Below are 18,547 nucleotides of genomic sequence, written 5' to 3' on the forward strand. Positions count from 1 at the left end.
TTTATAGGAGATAAGCAAATAAGTGACATTTTTCCTTTCTACTTTCCAAATTTTCTCAACGGACATATATTACCACTATAATCAGAAAGATACTTTTATTTTTTAAATGTCCACAACTGGGCAAGCTAAGTTCAAAAAAGTAGAGGTTTGATAAATGTATTTGATTTGATAAGGAGGATATTTACTCCAGAGCTATATATGTTGATAGATAATATTCCTCGTAGAAAAATTGTAAAGGGCAGAAAATGTAGTGATGGAAACTTAAATCACCAGACTCTACCCCTCAGAGATACTTAGTTGTTCCTTAAACAGAACTGGGCTTAGCTGTTTAGAAACAATGGCCCCTCACAACCAATGGTAGTAAGATCAACAGCAGAGTTTACTTAGCAAAAGTGAGTCTATTATGTGCCAACCTTGCTATCTCAGAAGTGTGGCTCTCTGGACAGAGGACAGGGAATGCTAAAAGGACAATTCTTGGTCTTTGTTTGCCCGGCATATTTTCCCACTTCACATGGTATTAGCAGTCTAGTAATGTGAACTTCTTTTGGGGAACCAACCTTTTCCCAGTCTTAGTTCATGTGGCTTGGGTGGTTTGGGCAGGACTGACCCCAGTCTACCCAAAGGAGGAATGACCTAGGCTTCAATCAGTGGATTCAATGTCTAAGGTCAAGGTGGTTCCTTAACTTAAGCCAGGTGTCAAGTGCAAGACATTTGTTAAAAACATTGACAAAATAAGTGGACTCTATGACTCTGAGCATTTGTGATTTAAAAACAGATGTTAAAATCCCTAGAAAAGAAGATGGGGTGATGAATGGGTTGCCCTATGGATTTAGTAGCTAGTGGTCATGCTCTCTTACTGTCTTGTGCATCCCTCTACCATGGTGCTGACCATGCTGGAACCTGGTCGCTGCTGTTTCTGTCTCCTCCACCAGAGAGCCTGCTCTCTAAGAGAAGGAGACACATCTCTGGTATGTTGAGTCATTCAGACAGGGGACCTAAACACACAGCTGCTGAAGAAATTACGCTGATGGGCTTAGCAGCATGGAGCTGAGGCAGTGGTGGCCCTATCACTGGGGATTTGGGTTTCTGGGCTCTAGAACCCATCCAGGTTGATACCACATCCTCCAGTCCCCACCTTGTATGCTCCCTGTCCTATTCTGGGCTGGAACGAGTGGTCTGCTCTGAGTCAACTGGTGTGGGTTCTGATGAGGTCACAGCATGATTCTCCCACAACCACCCAGAGAACGTCATCCGACAGAGGGGTGGGGGCAGGGAAGCTTTCATAGAAAGCCTTCTAGGTTGAAACACCACAAAACCAGAGGGGAGTTCAAGGTCAGTGAGCCCATCTGCACCCCGTTCCTCTTCTGGGAGCACAGAGGAAGGACCAGCAGCCCCGACCTGGGCAGCCTCCTGGGAAAGATGCAGCCACTCCTGCTCCTGCTCCTGCTGGCTTTTTGCCTGCCTTCCGGGGCCAAGGCAGGTGAGTGACCACCCCCGACCTCAGAGGCCCGACCCCGTCCCACAGTGAGCACAGCTCTCCTGTCCCTTCTGCACACCCCTGATCCACCTTTCCACCAGGAACATTCTGCACCCTGCCTTCATCCTGCCTCCCACTCTCAAGTGGGATGCTGCACAAGCTACCAGCAGGAATGGGAGGGCAGAAGGCTTGTCTCCAGAAGAGCCAGTGGGTACTGCCCCCTCCCCATTTGCCATCTGGAAATGGAACTTTCCAACAAGTGCATAGCAGAGGGTGAGAAACTGGAAAAGAGAACCTCATAAATCCTCCTGCAGAGGGCAGAGCAGGCCTGGCTTTCTAGTGAGATGAGCCTGGTGCTTCCCACAGCATCTGCTTGGGAGAGAAGCCCAGGGCTCAGCTGACCCAACACTTGGACAGACCCCGGTCCCCAAAAGACTGCTGTTGCCTTGGCCCTATCCCAAGGCTCCTCATCCCTCTCTCCAACTCTGCTTTTCTTCCCAGGCTGTTAGTGGCTCTCCTCTTTCAAACATGACCTTGGCAGACCTAAACTTCTCTGTTTTCCAGAATCCTAGCACCAGGGGCCCTACCAACATTCATCCGGAGGCTCCCTGGGGATCCTTGCCTTCATGAAGCCAAACAGCACTCCCTAGGTACTTACTACCTTACTACCATGTCAGGCCATTGAAATAGGCCATGTCAGACAACACCTACATAACTAAACCTAGGTCCTAGCCACTGGAAAAGACTTCACAGGATGACAGGGGCCTTAGAAACTTGCTTGAACCAAAGCAAAGTCAGGAGAGGGATTGTTCAGGAGGCTCTAGGACGTCACTATCCCTATGACAGGTAGGCTCCCCTCCGGCTGTGTGCAGAAGACAGATACACAGACCAAAACCCTGCCCTTCCCCCTCCCATGCCCTCCCAAATCCAGGCCGTGCCTGCCCGGTGCATTCAGTGGGTACATAGGAGCAGAACAGAATTTTCCCTCAGGAGAGATCATCGGGGGACATGAGGCCAAGCCCCACTCCCGGCCCTATATGGCGTATCTTAAGATCGAGAATAAGAATGAGCAGGTTTCGTGTGGTGGGTTCCTGATACACAAGAAGTTCGTGCTGACCGCCGCGCACTGCCACGGAAGGTGAGGAGGGACCAGCAGCCTGCACCGCCCTGAAAACCCCGGCCCAGCCCGGAGCCCTGCTTTCTTCCCCGGGAGCTGTAAGGAACACGTGAGCCAGGAGGGCTCCTGAAAGGGGGTGAGGGAGGGCAAGTAGGGGGTGGGAAGAGGGGAGGCCGGGGCCAGGTGCAGGAGTAAGAGAAGAGCTGGGACATGCTTTGGCATCAGAATGCAGACTAATGCCATTTCACAAGTTTCTCAGGGTAACTGACCCCTGAGAACCCCTGACACAGTCACCAATGGCTCCAGAACCCTACCTCAGCTGCTGAGAAGCAGAAGGCACAGACAGCTCAAACCTGGGCCCTCCTATTGCCTCAGTTTCCCCATCAACTCCAGGCCTGCCCACCCCAACTGCCACCTGCCCTTCACAGCCCCTGGGGCTGTATCCTGTGACTTCACACCCCCACACCCCACTCTGCTCTCTCTGCAGCTCCATCAGGGTCATCCTGGGGGCCCACAACATCAAGAAACAGGAGAGGACCCAGCAGGACATTCCGGTGAGAAAAGCCATCCCCCACCCAGACTATAATCCGAAGAACTACTCCAACGACATCATGTTACTGAAGGTAAGGAAACCTCCCTGCTGCCCTTGCTCTCCTGGGTCCACACTGTTTCCTCTTCCCCCTGGGACCTGTCCCCTCCCCTCCTTCCCACCCTGGCCGCCTGACCAGTCCCCGTGGCTCAGGGCAGAGAGAAGACGGTGCAGCCTCATCAGGGTGTCCAGGCCCAGGGGCCACTGGCTGAGCTGGACTCTCTTGCCTCTTCCCATCAGCTGGAGAGAGAGGCCAAGCAGACTGCAGCGGTGAGGCCCCTCCGCCTGCCCACTGGCAAGACCCGGGTGCGGCCAGGACAGGTGTGCAGTGTGGCCGGCTGGGGGCGGGTCAACGCCAAGATACGCACGTTCTCAGATACTCTGCAAGTAGTGAGGCTGGCAGTGCAGGAGGATGGGAAGTGCAAATCCCTCTTTCCCAGTCATTACGACCGCACCATTCAGCTGTGCGTGGGGGACCCAATGGAAGAAAAGTCTTCCTTTCAGGTGAGACTGGGGGTCTGCTTAACAGGGCTCTGGGGACAGGGGTGTTTGGGGAAGACCTGGGATCTGGAGACCTGAGAAGTGACCTTTTTCCTGAGGAAGAGAGGGGGAGCAGCCAGAGATGGGGCCACCCAGGCCCTCTGCCAGCCTGCCCGAGGGCCTAGGATGAATCCAAACGAGGCGCTCCTGCAGAAGGATGAATTTGCAGCACTCTGCCCTGTGCCTGGCCCCCCGATGTTAGAAAACTTGCTCCCTGGACGTGCAGTGGTGAAAACCAGGTGGCTCCTCAGAGCTGGCCCCCACCTGGGTCTCGGGGCTCATCCTCCATGCTGAGTGTCAGCCCCGCCCACCTGCTTCCAGGGAGGCCCCTAAACAGCAGGGTGAAGCCAGCAGTCCTGCAGCAGAGGATCTGGGACCCGGGGGAGGAGAGGGAGCTGCCACCTGGGGTGAAGCGAAGCAGTGACAAGGTCCGGCCCTGTCCTGCCCTCCCATCTCCCATGGTGGCCACGCAAGACAGCCTTCTCAGAGGGGCTGGGGAGGGCAGGGGCAGCAGGACAGCTGACTCACTCCTTCCCTCTCTCTGCCCACAGGGAGACTCTGGGGGCCCTCTCGTGTGTAACAGTGTGGCCCAGGGCATTGTCTCCTTTGGACACCGAAATGGGACACCTCCACGGGTCTATACCAAAATCTCAACTTTCCTGCCCTGGATAAAGAAAACCATGAAAAGCCCCTACCTGCAGGAACCAGACTATTTGCTCTAGAGCTGATCCAGAATCACGCTGCGGAGGGTGGCAGGAAAGGTGCCAGCAATCAAATAAATGTCTCTTACCTGAGTATCAGCCATCAAATAAATGTCTCTTAACTGACTGTGAAGGGCTGGTTTCTTGTTTATTCATTGACCATACACCGGCATCAACTCTGTGCTTACAAGGCCAATGACAAAATTCTGCTGTTTTCTGCTTCCTCTTCTCCATCCACCCCCCAACTCCATGCAAAGTTCCTTCCAGCTCTTTCTTACCTACACCTGTCTCTCAGAGCCTGCCCTTCTGCCAGGGCTGAAGCTGAGCACCACCAGGAGAAACCATGAACCTCTCTGGGCCTGGGGCTCTGGGTGAACTTCTTACCTCCACCCCCTGTGTTCTCTGGCAGGGAGGAAGGGGGGTAACACTGTGGGTCTTGGACACCAAGTTGGCACAGTCTAGGGCTACAGCTCAAGGACACAGCCCTACCCCACTGGGAAGAAGTGACAGGGACCTTCTCAATCAGGACACTTCTCTCCCACAGCCAAGGAAGCTGGCATGGAGAGGGGCCAGGTCTCTTGAGTAACTCTGGAGTCTCACCTCGAATGAGTTCCCTTCCCTGACCCCTTCTGAGCTCAGAGACCAGCTCAGCCTCTAGTCTCCTGGCTGCCCCCGCTTACCACCGAGAGTGTTCAGTGGCCACCAACTCCTGTCCCCTCCAGACAACACTGATCTGAGCTGGCCCCTGCCTCCTATCCCTTCCACCTACAACACCCAAGCTCCAGCAGGGCCTCACCACTGAGATGCCAGCCCAGCTCATGCCCCGACAGAGAGGGGCATCAGAGGCACCAGCCCTGAGAGCACCAGACAGCGTCCTTGGAGGACAGGGCTGGTGGGGTGGCTTTCCAGAACCCTTGGCCTTATCTATCACCTGGCAGGGCCAGCTCAACCCCTCCCATCCAGCTCAGTGTCTCCCTATGTGTCAGGGTCCACTGGCTGCCTGGTCACTCAGTAGCCTGAGTCCCTCTCAACCTGTCCCTCTGGTCACTGCCAACCTCTAGGCTGAGACTCCCTGCTGGCCACCGTGGGCTATATCAGCCTTTGGACTTAGAAAGGAATCCTCTGTGCAGTAGGACTGGAAAGGACAATTTTTTCCATCAACTAACCAGCAAATACTAATTGAGCACCTACTAAGTGCCAGGCATTGATTGGACAGAATGCAAACTCTGAGCCTAGAGTGAACCTGACACTGTTGATTTTCACCTAAATTTCTAACCTCTTCTCCCTCCTTCACACGAGTCCATGTGGCCTACGTCTCTGTGGGAAATCCACAGGAAGCAAGTATTTGCAGTTATTTTTATTGCTGGTTACAGTCTGTATGAATATTATCACATGTGACTCTAGAACAGCAGTTTATGGGATTTGGAAATGACTTTAGTCATTTAGTTTCTGGATGTGAGGTTACCAAACTGTTTACTGGAGCATCCTCTTCACCTAGGGGACAGGGCAACCTTATTTTCATTTGCTTCAAAAGCAAAAGGTGTAAGGGGCGCCTGGGTGGCTCAGTCGGTTAAGAATCTGCCTTCAGCTCAGGTCATGATCTGAGGATCCTGGGATGGAGCTCTGCATGGGATCCCTGCTCAGCGGGGAATCTGCTTCTCCCTCTCCCTCTGCCCCTAACCCCTTACCCATGCTCACTCACAAGTGTGACTCTCTCTTTCTCACAAATAAATACATAAAAACTTTTTTAAAAATAAAAATAAATAAAACAAATTTTAAGAAATAGCAGGTATGAATGTCACTGTACAGATTCAAATGGTAGGAAAGACCACAATATTCAATTGCCTAAAGGCAATCTAAGATTGACTCTAAACACCCATCCAATCCGACGAGCCAGAAACAACCTCTGTCATGACTGCAAGCTCCCACCTGTGCAGACTCAAACTAGAATCAGAGAGGCTCACATAGTCTAGAAAAATGGAGAATCGCCTCTGTTCTTCAGGCCACCATGATTCCTGCTGCATGCACAAAGCTCAAGATTTTCTAGACTCTTCAACACTCAAAAGTCCTGGCTTGGAGGCCACACATGGAGGATGTGATTTCTTGCTAAACAAGGATCTCCCTCTGTTGGGCTCGCCTCACAAGACACTCCCAGCAGCCACACCTCCAAGGTTTTGCCACGAGTGTGGGCACTGCCTGAAAGCTGAGCCTAAGTTCCAGCTCTGGAGTAGTACCTTCCTGCACCAAAAACACACAACACCACACTCTTCTGTGACATGGGGTAAATACTCTGGGGTCATGTAACCCTCAAAGCCATGCGCCTTCACATCTTATGCACAAAGCCTGAAGCAACACCATCTCTTAATGACCTCGGGCACTTTTACAAGGGAAGAGCAATGAGGTCCCACAGCTTCTGACTTGGAGCTGAAAAAAAAAAATCTGGGCATTTAAGGCATACTAAATTCCTTAGTTTAAAAAGTTCCTTTTTTCCTTGATTAAAGGTTCCTTGATTTAAAAAGACAAAAAGGAAAATGCAGCAAACAAAATTAAAAATACTATATTTTAAAGTTACCCAGCCACATACATATTCAGTTTAAGTATAACCTTTACTTTGAGGAAGTGGTTCTGTGGTTTAAAACAAGTTTGAGCACACTTGCTGCAGTCTCTCATCCTCCTTGGAGAAATTGGGGAGAGACAAAATCCCAGGAAGGTGTAGTAACTGACTGAAGGTACCAGAGTCAGGAGAGAGCCTGGACTGAGCCCAGGCCTCCTGACAGCCAGGCCAGCAAGAACCCTTACATGTTTTCTAACCCCCACTCTGTGATGAGCTTCTGCTCAGACAGCCCCCTGGAGAGAAAGCCTCTAGGCTCCTGTGGAAGCCATTCTGTGACAAGTACTCAAAACATCTTCCTTGGCGAGCTGAAGTCTACTCATGGGCACATTTGGATGGAGGTAGGGAAGCACGTTAAACACGTCAATTCCTTCAAATCTCCTTTGTCTGGGGAAATAGCCCCCACTCCCAGCTTTGAGGAAACAATTCTTCTCGCTTAAAAATCTCTGTCATGAAAATTAAGAAATGGGGCTCCTGGGTGGCTCAGTTGGTTAAGCGTCTGCCTTCAGCTCAGGTCATGATCCAGGGTCCTGGGATCGAGCCCCGCATCGGGCTCCTTGCTCGGCAGGGAGCCTGCTTCTCCCTCTGCCTCTGCCTGCCCCACCCCCTTTTTGTGCTCCCTCTCTCTCTCTCTCAAATAAATGGATAAAATCTTAAAAAAAAAAAAAGAAAGAAAGAAAATTAAGAAATAAAACAAAATAAAATAGCTCTGTAGTGACCTCAAGGAAACGCCTCTCTTCCCACCAAGATCTACTGCCACCACCCCTCCTTCCCCACAGACTCACTGGAAGAGTCAGGTCACAGTGTGACTGGAGAGAGAAATGCAAAGCCAGCTCCTGGTGGCGGATAGACCCGAAGGAATGCCAAATCTTCTCATTTGTTTTGGGAACATGTATTGGGATGGCTCTGCCTTCCAGTACCACTTTGTGGTACTTAGAGAACTTACAGGATTTGTTACCTCTCTGTATCCCACATGACGCTGCTTTTGACCATGAAAGAAGTAGAGCTCTAAGTTCCTTTTTTTCATAGGCCTGTTGCTAGATGACGTTTCATACCCACAGAGTCAGGTAGCTCAATGAGCCTCAGGTAGGACAAAGGAAGCCACATCTAAGCACATAAGAGTCAAGTTGATATCTGATAAAGACAAAAAGTTGAAAGTAAAGGGAAAAGAAGATACATTCATTACTTTGGAGAAACAACAATAAGAATAGTAATGAAAAAAAAAAAAAAGCGTTACCCACCAGAAACAACAGAATCCAGAAGACAGTCAAATGACATTTTCATTTTTTTTAAAGATTTATTTATTTATTTTAGAGAGAGAGAGAGAGCGCGTGCGCGCACAAGCAGGAGGAGGGGCAGAGGGAGAGGAGAGAGAATCTTCAAGCAGACTCCCTGCTAAGCATAGAATCCCATGCAGAGATCAATCCCAGGACCCTGAGATCATGACCTCAGTCAAAATCAGGTGTCAGCCACTTCACGGACTGAGCCACCCAGGTGCCCCTTAAATGACATTTTTAAACGGTTGAAAGAAAAAAAGGAATAGGCAACCTATTTTTGGTATTTAACCTGGAATTCTCTATCCAGTGAAAATAGTATTTAAAAGGAAGGCAAAATGAAGATATTTTCAGAAAAACAAAGATAAGAGAATTGTTGCCATCAGAACAGCATTGCAAAAAATACTAAAAGCAGTTCTTGAGGCTAAAGGGAATTGATCCCTGTTGAAATCAGAAAAAGAAAAAGAGAAATAAATGTGTAAAATGTGACTAAATATAAAAGACTTTATGTAAATTTTGTTCAAAGATAATTATTTAAGGCAAAAAATGCTTTTGGAATTATGATATACAATAAAATGTAGGACAAAAATAACTCAAAATGTGGGAGGAAAATAAATGGAAAGACATCATGACAAGTTTCCTATATGAAGGGGTATAACATTAATTCAAAGTACACTGTGATATGTGAGGAGTTGTACTGTAATCCTACAGTAAATGCTAAAATAATATATACAGGTATAAATAAAAGCCACTAAAGGAGACAAAATGGGACACAACAAAAGAGGGCAGGAAAAGAAGGACAAAGGAACAAAGAAGAAATCACACAAATACAAATCAAACCCCAGTAAGACATTCTTCAACCAACCCTATCAGCAGCTCCACTAAATGTAAACAGATTAAACACTCTAATTAAAGGGCAGAGATTACTAGTCTAGATAAGAAATGCAAGAACGAATTGTGTGCTGTTTACAAGAGAGACATGTTAAATATAAAGACATAGATAAAATGAAAGTAAAGTTATAATGGAAAAAATATATATCCTGCAACACCAATCAAAAATTTTTTTAATTTTTTAAAAATTAAAAAAATTAAAAATAAAAAAATAGCCTTGTCCACAGAGTATGCTGTTTAACTTTTAAAGGCAGTCCCTTCATGCCAATGTCCACCTCACCCTCCTCAACCTGCTCTGATAAATTGCACCAACTGCCCACTCAGTGGAGGCCCCTGTCTCCCTACTTGAGCTCTGATATCAACTACTAGGCCAGTCCCTATGTGAACATCCTCCTCGCATCACTTGGGTGTCCACGTCCTGAGCTAGGCTGCCCTCTTCACCTCACATTTATTCTGCCATCCCAAGCTGGGCTGCCCAGGGCAGGGCATCCAAGCCCATGTGGGATAAGGAGAGTGTCCACATAGGAAGCCCGGTGTGGGCACCTTCCTCACCTCACACAGGCTTGGATGCCATGCTCTGGCTCACTGTGGCTCCCCATCCTGACAAAATTGCTATGGGCTTTATTGCTTCTTAAAGACAATTGGGATCAAGATGTTTAGAAGTGACAATATTTTCAATTCCATGACTCCCCTCTATATCCATTATGGGGAGATGATCAGAATAACTTGTTTAGCAAATGGTCCAGGGATATGAGAAATATAGTTCTCCAGACAGTAGTGTGAGGATACTGTTCTAGCTCCCTGGCATCCATTCCCACTTCACATGGTATCAGTAGCTCATTAAAGAGAGTAACATTTTAGAGAAAGCCAAACCTCTTCCATTCTCAATACATTTGGTTTGGACAGAGCAGACCCCAACATATCCACAGGCTATGACCTCAGTTTAAATGAATCACTGGTTTCAAGTCCTCTGACCAACTCTACCTGCACCTAAAGCAGTATGGCAGATTGTCCTCTGCGATGGTTGCCATTGTATGTCTCCCATCCCACAGGCTCTTCCTACATGACTGAAACACTCCTCCCACTTAGAAGTGGTGTCTATGCCCCTTCCTTTTTAACCTGGGTGGAGGCTTTTGATAGCTCCACGCAGTGGAATATGGTAGAATGCAATGCCATATGACTTCAAAGTCTAGGTAACAAAAAGAACACAGCTTCTGCCTGGCTCTATGTTGGGGAGATGCTCGCTCTGGGGAAGCCAACCATCATGTCTCAAGGAAGACTGAACAATCCCATGCAGAGACCACATGAGAGGACCTCATAGAGAGGAACTGACAGGCCCAGAAGACAACCAGCACCAACCACTGGGCATGAGTGAGTGAGACTTCAGGTGATTCCAGTCTCCAGGCTTCAAGCCTCCCCTGACACCAAGAGAAGCACAGGAGAGCTATCCACACTAAACCCTGACACCTCGCAGATTCACGGGAAAGATAAATGGTGGTGATGGTGGTGTCAATGCTGTCGTTTTAAACTACGCAATTCTTCAGTAAGTGGAGCAAGCCCTCTTCAACATTACTCCCACACCATTCATTCAGTCCATCCCTCTATCTGTGGCCCTCACCATCCTTATCAGATCACTAGTGATTTTGACTCCTCCACCAGAAGCAAGGGATCTCACCTCCAGTACCCCTGAGTTTCAACAAAAGGGGGCTCGATGAAGGATCATCCTGATAGTCTAAAGAGAGTTAAGGAAAAGAAGACCTTCTTGGATGTATCATCAAGAGGCTCAGGTTTCTGCAGCTCAGGGCCCTGCTACTCATGGATGCAATGTCTTTAACCACCCCACCCATAGCCTGTGGTTCCTGTTCTCAGCTGGTGTAGTCAAGAGCTACCAGTGCTGATGTGGTGACTGCTAAGTTATTTCACTCAGGCCAGGACTTGATCAGACAGCAGTAGGAGGCACTCAGAGGAAGCTTTATCTGATAAAGACTACAACACCAGAGAGGAACGTGGGGGTTAGAAGACTAGGAGGAAGTACTGGCAACTCCAACCTGAGCAGCCTTCCCGGGACCATGCAGCTGCTCCTGCTCCTGGTGGCCTTTCTTCTGGCCCCTGAGATTGAGACACGTAAATGACTGCCCCCCCCCAACAGAGGCCTAGCCCCATCCCACTGTGGCACAGCCCTGCTCGGGTGCTATACTCAGGCACATCCTAGCCCTGCTGAGTTTTGATCTCGCATCAGATCTGCCAGACTCACTCAAAGATGGGCAAATCTGGAGCAAGATAAACACTCAGCATGAACGGCAGGGCAGAAGGCTGTTACCCAGGGGGAGCCGTAGGTCCTATCCCCTCCTCAGGTCTTACCTTTGTTATCTGGAAATTGGGTTCTTATACAAAGGCATCTAGAAGAATGTTGGAAGGTGGGAATGAGAAATAATTAATCCCCCAGGAATTGGTAGTTTGGAGAAAGGGGCTGGCTTCTGTAGTCAAAGCAAGGCCCACTAAATTTCTAACTCAATGTCTTAAGATCTATCCTCAATCTCCCCCCAGTTCTTCAAGCTTTGTCGTTCTTATGCTGCCGAAGAAAGAAGCCAAGGACCCAGTTGGTCCCAGAGTTGGTGGCATCCTGGTCCCTTTAATACTTATGTTTGGTAATTTTTCAGCCACAACGGGCACAATGGCTTTGGCAGGCCCCATATTTCCTCGTACTTAGAACCGCAACCAATGCTTATTCAGAAGCTAATTGGGAGCCATTTCTTCATGCAACTAAGACATTTACTGGGCACCTAGTATGTGTCAGGCTCTAGCGAAGATCAAACACAACCCACAACACAAACATGAGCATTTTGAGCTCATGTTCCAAACATTACAAATGAGGAGCAGCTCAGTAAGTTCTGGAAAACAAAAGGGGAGAGAGAACCCAGATACTATCGGGTAAAGGATTTTCCAGGATCTGTGGGGACCTCACTGCTTGTTTCAAACGTAAATTCCACCTGCCACCATATGTGTCCACCGCAGGAATTAAGGAACAAGGACTGTTCTTCTCTCTGTTGGAGGTAGAATCTGAGTCTTGTGGGTCATTTGGCAAGTCAGGAATGCTGTCTGAGGAACCCTTCTTGGTTGCTACTGGTTACTACAGACCCTGCTCTCTGCCACCCCAACTCTTTCCCTCCTGCTTCAGTTTATCCCCATCTCCCCTTCTCCAGCCTTTGGCTCCATGAGCACAGCAGTCAGGGTAAACTGTTTCTTTCAGGGAAAATAATCGGGGGCCATGAAACCAAGCCTCATTCTCGTCCCTTCATGGCATTTCTCCGGCTCCAGAATCCAAATAAAATCTGTGGGGGTTTCCTTGTACGGGAGGACTTTGTGCTAACAGCAGCTCACTGCAACGGAAGGTGAGAAGCAGCGCCTGCAACCCCACCCTTCTGTTAACTCCACATGGGGATCCCTCTTCCAAGAACTGCCACCCAGCCTGGGCTGCGAAGAAGCAGAGGGTACAGAGATGCTCAGCCCTGGTTCCGCATCCCCTAGAATTCCTCTCCATCCCAATCCTGCCCTGACCTGAGCTGTCCCGTTTCGTCCATGGCTTTTGGGCTGTATGTCCTGTGACCCCACTTCCCACTCACTCTCTGTGCAGCTCCATCAACGTCATCCTGGGGGCCCACAACATCAAGAAGCAGGAGAGGACCCAGCAGGTCATTCCGGTGAGAAAAGCCATCCACCACCCAGACTATAATCCTAAATACGTCTTCAACGACATCATGTTACTGCACGTAGGGCCCTCGGTCCGCTGGTTCTTGCACACTTTATTCCTGGGGATTTTGCATCCCCTGTGGCCTCATTCCTGTCCCTCCTTCCCACTATGACATTTTCATTTATCCCAGGGCTATGAGGAGGGCAACCCCATGACTCTCCCTAAAGTCTTTGTGAGCCATCGGTAGGTTAGAACTCCTTTCCTCTGCATTCAGCTGGAAAAGAAGGCCCACCTGACCGCCCATGTGAGCCCCCTCAGACTGCCCAAGAGGAGTGCGCAGGTGTGGCCAGGAACAGTGTGCAGTGTGGCCGGCTGGGGGCTCCTCAGCATGAACAGCACCTCTGGGGCAAGGAAACCGCACGAGGTAGAGCTCGAAGTCCAAAGGGACGAACAATGCATCTCACGCTATAAAAACCTCTACGACAGCACAACCCAGATGTGTGTGGGGAATCCAAAAAAGAAGAAGTCTTCTTTTAAGGTGAGATCCCCAGCATTGTCCATGCCCAGCCCTGGGACAACCAAGCTTTGAGGAGAAGGGACAGTGAGAACTAGCTGTATTTCTATGCCCTCAGCCTTTCTATCCAATCCAATCTCTGGTCCTGTCTCCCTGGTGGGGAGGGGTGGGGGGACTGTCCCACAGCTACTTATGGGCAGAGGCTTTCTGAGGGAGAAAAGGGAGGGGATTATCGGGGCCAGGCTGGAGCTCAAGGACCAAGGAAGGCCACAAGGCTTGCCTTGGCCCTGATCTCACCCACAGCCCCCTAACAGAGACCATCTACCCCCAGGGGCGGTAGGGAGGACAGGACCGAGAGAAAGCCCAACTCAGTCCTTCCTCCCTCTGCCCACAGGGAGACTCCGGGGGCCCCCTCGTGTGTAACAACGTGGCCCAGGGCATTGTCTCCTTTGGAAGACCAGATGGGAAACCTCCACGTGTCTACACCAGGACCTCAAGCTTTTTGCGCTGGATAGAAAGAATAATGAGATGCTTCAGCCTGCAGGGACCAGACTGACGTGCCCCCAGGATCAATCTGTCCATCTTCTCTGGAGCAGAGGCCAGAACTGCACTGGGAAAGGGGTGGAGAGGAGGCCGCCAGGGTTTAATAAACTTCCACCTCTTGAGTGGAAATTAGATTCCTCCTTTATTCACCAAAACATTTGTTAGTTACCTACTGCGTGTCCAGCCACCATCTGTTCACATTTCTCTGGAATAAAGTCATGTTGCTTTGATACCCAGCTCCTTCCAAATACACCTCCCAGCAGCACCTCCCCCTGCCAGGCTGAACGTAAGCTCCATCGGAAAAAGGGAGACACTGCCCCAAGAAAAATGACCTTCTCCTAGAGGACCCTCTTATCTCATCCATATTGCCCTCCTACCTCATCCCACACCTACACCCCCATCCCATCCTTCCCAATACGACAACATAAAGGAATCCACATTTGGAAGGAGAACCACCTAAGAAACTCTGGGATAGGGGATCACTTCATCCTAATAGAAATAAGCGGGAAGATTCTGCAGCACTCCCTTCCCAATCAGAGTGGCAGCTTGGGAGCCTCAGAGTTTCTGGAGGGCCTTTCGGTACTCCCAGGCCTAGCCCAAGTGCTGGTCACAGCCTTGCGATGGTCCCAGAGCCCAGCACAGCCTCTGGTGTCCTGATGCCCATCTTCCCGCATCCCCAAATGACATTGAGGGTGCTCTTCCATCTTGGTCTGATCCAGCTTCTTCCTGCCTCACACTATTTCTGTGCGTGCACACGTGTGTGTGTGTGTGTGTCTCCAAAGGAAACTCATTACAATAAAAATTTGTGTTTCAAAGGTATCCTATGGTTTCAAAGTTGTCCTATAGCCTATAGTTATTGAGTAAATTTTTTCTTCCATTTTCAGCAATCTCTAAGTCTCTTATATAAGAATGTATTCAGAAAAAGTAATCTCATCTTTAAAACATCCACCTTAGAGAAGGCAGGCTGAACAGAAAAAGTGGTTTGCCGAACATCTGCCACTGATGAGTGTGCTTCGACTGTGGGAAAATGTACACTCATTACAGATTCTTTGGCTGCTCCAGATGACCATCGGCACCTCAAGGGCAGGAGCTGTGTGTCTCACATCCCTGAACCCAGCTAGCTCAATAATTATTCATGATTTCCTCAGAATGGAAAAAGAGCCGAGAAATGGAGACATTCTTGAGTCCATCACTGAGGGGCTTCTGAGGTAGCAGCCCTCCTGCTGGCAGGAGCCACAGCCTTCACTTTCTTGTTCTTTCTTCTTGCTTTCCCTTTATGACTCAGCAGTGGGAGTGCAAGTGTGATAGCTGAAACCGGAGAACTTCAACAAACCACCTTAAATGATGACACCCAGCCATAGAGGGGCAGAGGTTGAAGAGGCCTAGAAGATCAGTGAGCCACCCCTCTATCACTTCAGCACCCTCAGGGCTCTGTATCTGGAAGGACAACCAACAGCTCTGACCTGAGCAGACTTCAGGGAAGATGCAGCCACTCCTGCTTTTGTTGGCCCTTCTTCTGCCCCTTGGTGCTGGGACAGGTGAGTGACCATCCCCATTCCAGAGACCTGAGCCCATCCCCCAAAACCCCCTGTACTCTTGACCCTTCTGCCCAGCACAGTCAAGGATCATCCTCAATTGGAGCCCAGGAACTTTCTGAACCCCAGCTCCTACCCCAAACCCAGACTAACAGGTCTGATGCTAGACAGACGCTCAACAAAGATGGCCGGCAGGAAGGGTGCTAACTAAGAGGGTTAGTACGGGTTAGCCTCCCTCTTATCACTTGGAAAGTGAGTTGTTTGGAGAAAGGCATTTGGCAGAAGATATGAAGCTACAAAAAACAGGTAATTAAAAGCCCTCACTCCAACCCAGGAAAGGTAAGCTCAGGCAAACCGGCTGTAGTAGTGGAAGGTGTCACTGGCCCCAGCTTAAAGAGCCGGTTAAATTTCTCAGCAGTTGATCTCAGCAGCAGCTAGATGACTGCACCCAAAGCTCTGCCCCAGGCCTGGGCAACCCGTTGTCAGCACCACCTCCGTTTGCCTGCCCCAGGCCCTCAGCTGCTCCACTGTCTTTGGCAGTGCCCTCCCCGATTCCTGTGGCCTTGCATCCCGCCAGCACTATCTCCACCCAACCTCAGCCAAAAGCGCATCGAAGGCCATTCCTTTGTGCAACCTAAAAATGTCTACTGAGACCATGTGCTGTCCCCTAGGACATGAGGATTTTAGAAAATCCAACTCAATAAACTCATAGATCGTTTATTAGAAAATGGCACCCATCAGGATGCTGGCAGGGGCTCAGAGGGGCCTGGGAGATTCACTGAGAATCAAGGCATCAGGGGAGTCCTGTCCATGATCTTCTGGGACTCCACCGTCTTAAAGATAGATCTTATCTCCTCCATAAGTGTGCCTGAAGTGGGATGTGCAGAACAAGAACTGCCCCTTTCTCAGGGGGGTTCTGAGGCTCAAGGTTCAAGAAAGGTCATCCTGCTACAAGAACTTGGGAGGACTGCCCACCCTGGGGTCCGCAGGGCGCTGTAGACCCTGCCCTCGATCACCACCTTCCTAAGCCTTCCCTCCTGACCACAGCCGCCCCCAGACACCCCATCTTCCAGTCTTTTCTTTCAGAGGAGATCATCGGGGGCCATGAGGCCAAGCCCCACTCCCGGCCCTACATGGCATTTGTTCAGTTTCTGGATAAGGACAAGAAGAAGAGGTGTGGCGGTGTCCTGGTGCACAAGTACTTTGTTCTGACGGCTGCTCACTGCCAGGGAAGGTGAGGGGCAGCATCCAGCCTACACATCTGAAACCCCTACAGGGACCCCTGTCCTCTCCCCAGGGGCTGAAGCCCAGGGAAGCACCCGGGGCTCCTGATAACTCAAGCCTATGAGAGCTCATCCAAGAGGCCAGCCAAGAGCATGGCTGGGGCAATGAAAGGCTGAGAAGCAGGACAGGTAAGCTTTTGGGGTCAGAGGGTCTGATGTGAGAATAAGTGGCACAGTTGAGAAGAGAGGGACCACACCAGGCAAATAAAGCAGCCGTGGAGGATGGAAGCATGCATTAGAGCCAAAATGCAAACTCAAGTAATTTCATGATATTGCCTGAAGGCAAAAGAAAGCTTGCAGAAGCCCTACCTTCAGTGTCATTGAAAAGAAGAGGATCTAGGACCCATCTGTCACCTTGATTTCCCCCTCGGCTCCAGTCCTGCCTTGCCCTGGCTGCCATGTGCCCTTCACAGCCGCTGGCTGTATCCTGTGACTTCACACCCCCACACCCCACTCTGTTCTCTGTGCAGCTCCATCGGGGTCACCCTGGGGGCCCACAACATCAAGAAACAGGAGAGGACCCAGCAGGACATTCCAGTGAGAAAAGCCATCCCCCACCCAGACTATAATCCGAAGAACTACTCCAACGACATCATGTTACTGAAGGTAAGGAAACCTCCCTGCTGCCCTTGCTCTCCTGGGTCCACACTGTTTCCTCTTCCCCCTGGGACCTGTCCCCTCCCCTCCTTCCCACCCTGGCCGCCTGACCAGTCCCCGTGGCTCAGGGCAGAGAGAAGATGGTGCAGCCTCATCGGGGTGTCCAGGCCCAGGGGCCACTGGCTGAGCTGGACTCTCTTGCTTCTTCCCATCAGCTGGAGAGAAAGGCCAAGCAGACTGCAGCGGTGAGGCCCCTCCGCCTGCCCACCGGCAAGACCCGGGTGCGGCCAGGACAGGTGTGCAGTGTGGCCGGCTGGGGGCGGGTCTCAATGAGCTCCCTAGCAACCACTCTGCAGGAGGTGTCGCTGGAAGTACAGAAGGATTGGGAGTGTGAATCCCTCTTCCATGGCTATTACAGCGGGGCCACCCAGATTTGTGTAGGAGACCCGAAGAAGATGAAGACCGGCTTCAAGGTCAGGTTTCCAGCATCTACCTAGACAGGCCCCAGGAGAGAGGAACTTGGGGCGGTCCAGGGTGTGGGAGTGGCCATATCTTCGTGCCTCAGCCTGAGAGCTTGGGCAGCTGGGTCCACAAATCCAGTCTTCAGTTTTCCCCCAAGTGGGTCAGGATGGAGGGGAGGAAGGATCTGTCATCCCAAAAAGCATCCCTCCCACCCACCCCCCCTCCGCCTCCACCCCCGAGGTTCCCTGAGGATTGGAGAGAAAGGTTTCGCCTGGGTAGAGCTGGAGAGAACAGTCAGTGCCAGGCTGGAGCCCAGGGACTGAGAGAGGGGACAAGGCCTGCCCTGGGCCCAATCTCCCATGCAGCCCCCTAACACAGACCACCCATCCCCAGCGCAGCAGGGAAGGCAGGACCACTGGGAGGCCAGCTCAGTCCTTCCTCTCTCTGCCCACAGGGGGACTCCGGGGACCCCCTCGTGTGTAACAACGTGGTCCAGGGGATTTTCTCCTATGGAAAAGGAGACGGGAACCCTCCAGGGGTCTTCATGAAGATCTCCCACTTCCTGCCCTGGATAAAGAGAACAATGAAGCGCCTCTAACAACAGGCATGAGACTGACCTCCCTCTGTGCTTGGCCATCTTTTCTGGGGCAGAGGCAAGAATCCCTTGGGCCTGGGGGGGGTGGAGGGTAGGGATGGCAGGGCCATAATAAATGGATCTCTAG

At 50.5% G+C, this 18,547-nt stretch overlaps 3 protein-coding genes across 3 annotated transcripts; all 3 read left to right on the plus strand.

Annotated features, from left to right (window-relative positions):
- The first annotated feature begins 1,295 nt into the window (after positions 1–1,295).
- LOC113910204 (granzyme B-like) lies at positions 1,296–4,544 on the plus strand. Its single transcript, XM_027572146.1, has 5 exons — positions 1,296–1,480; positions 2,468–2,615; positions 3,082–3,217; positions 3,424–3,687; positions 4,275–4,544. Exons 1-5 carry the CDS (start codon positions 1,420–1,422, stop codon positions 4,443–4,445), a joined length of 780 nt encoding a protein of 259 aa, XP_027427947.1. The 5' UTR covers positions 1,296–1,419; the 3' UTR covers positions 4,446–4,544.
- Positions 4,545–11,269: 6,725 nt separating this feature from the next.
- On the plus strand, positions 11,270–13,961 carry LOC113909272 (duodenase-1-like). The gene is made up of 5 exons (XM_027570352.1): positions 11,270–11,324; positions 12,451–12,592; positions 12,835–12,970; positions 13,166–13,429; positions 13,800–13,961. Exons 1-5 carry the CDS (start codon positions 11,270–11,272, stop codon positions 13,959–13,961), a joined length of 759 nt encoding a protein of 252 aa, XP_027426153.1.
- Positions 13,962–15,284: 1,323 nt separating this feature from the next.
- On the plus strand, positions 15,285–18,547 carry GZMH (granzyme H). The gene is made up of 5 exons (XM_027572147.2): positions 15,285–15,486; positions 16,570–16,717; positions 17,237–17,372; positions 17,579–17,836; positions 18,280–18,547. The coding sequence occupies exons 1-5, from the start codon at positions 15,432–15,434 to the stop codon at positions 18,421–18,423; spliced, it is 741 nt and encodes a 246-aa protein (XP_027427948.1). The 5' UTR covers positions 15,285–15,431; the 3' UTR covers positions 18,424–18,547.

Source organism: Zalophus californianus, chromosome 6, assembly GCF_009762305.2.
Source record: "Zalophus californianus isolate mZalCal1 chromosome 6, mZalCal1.pri.v2, whole genome shotgun sequence".
NCBI lineage: Eukaryota > Metazoa > Chordata > Mammalia > Carnivora > Otariidae > Zalophus > Zalophus californianus.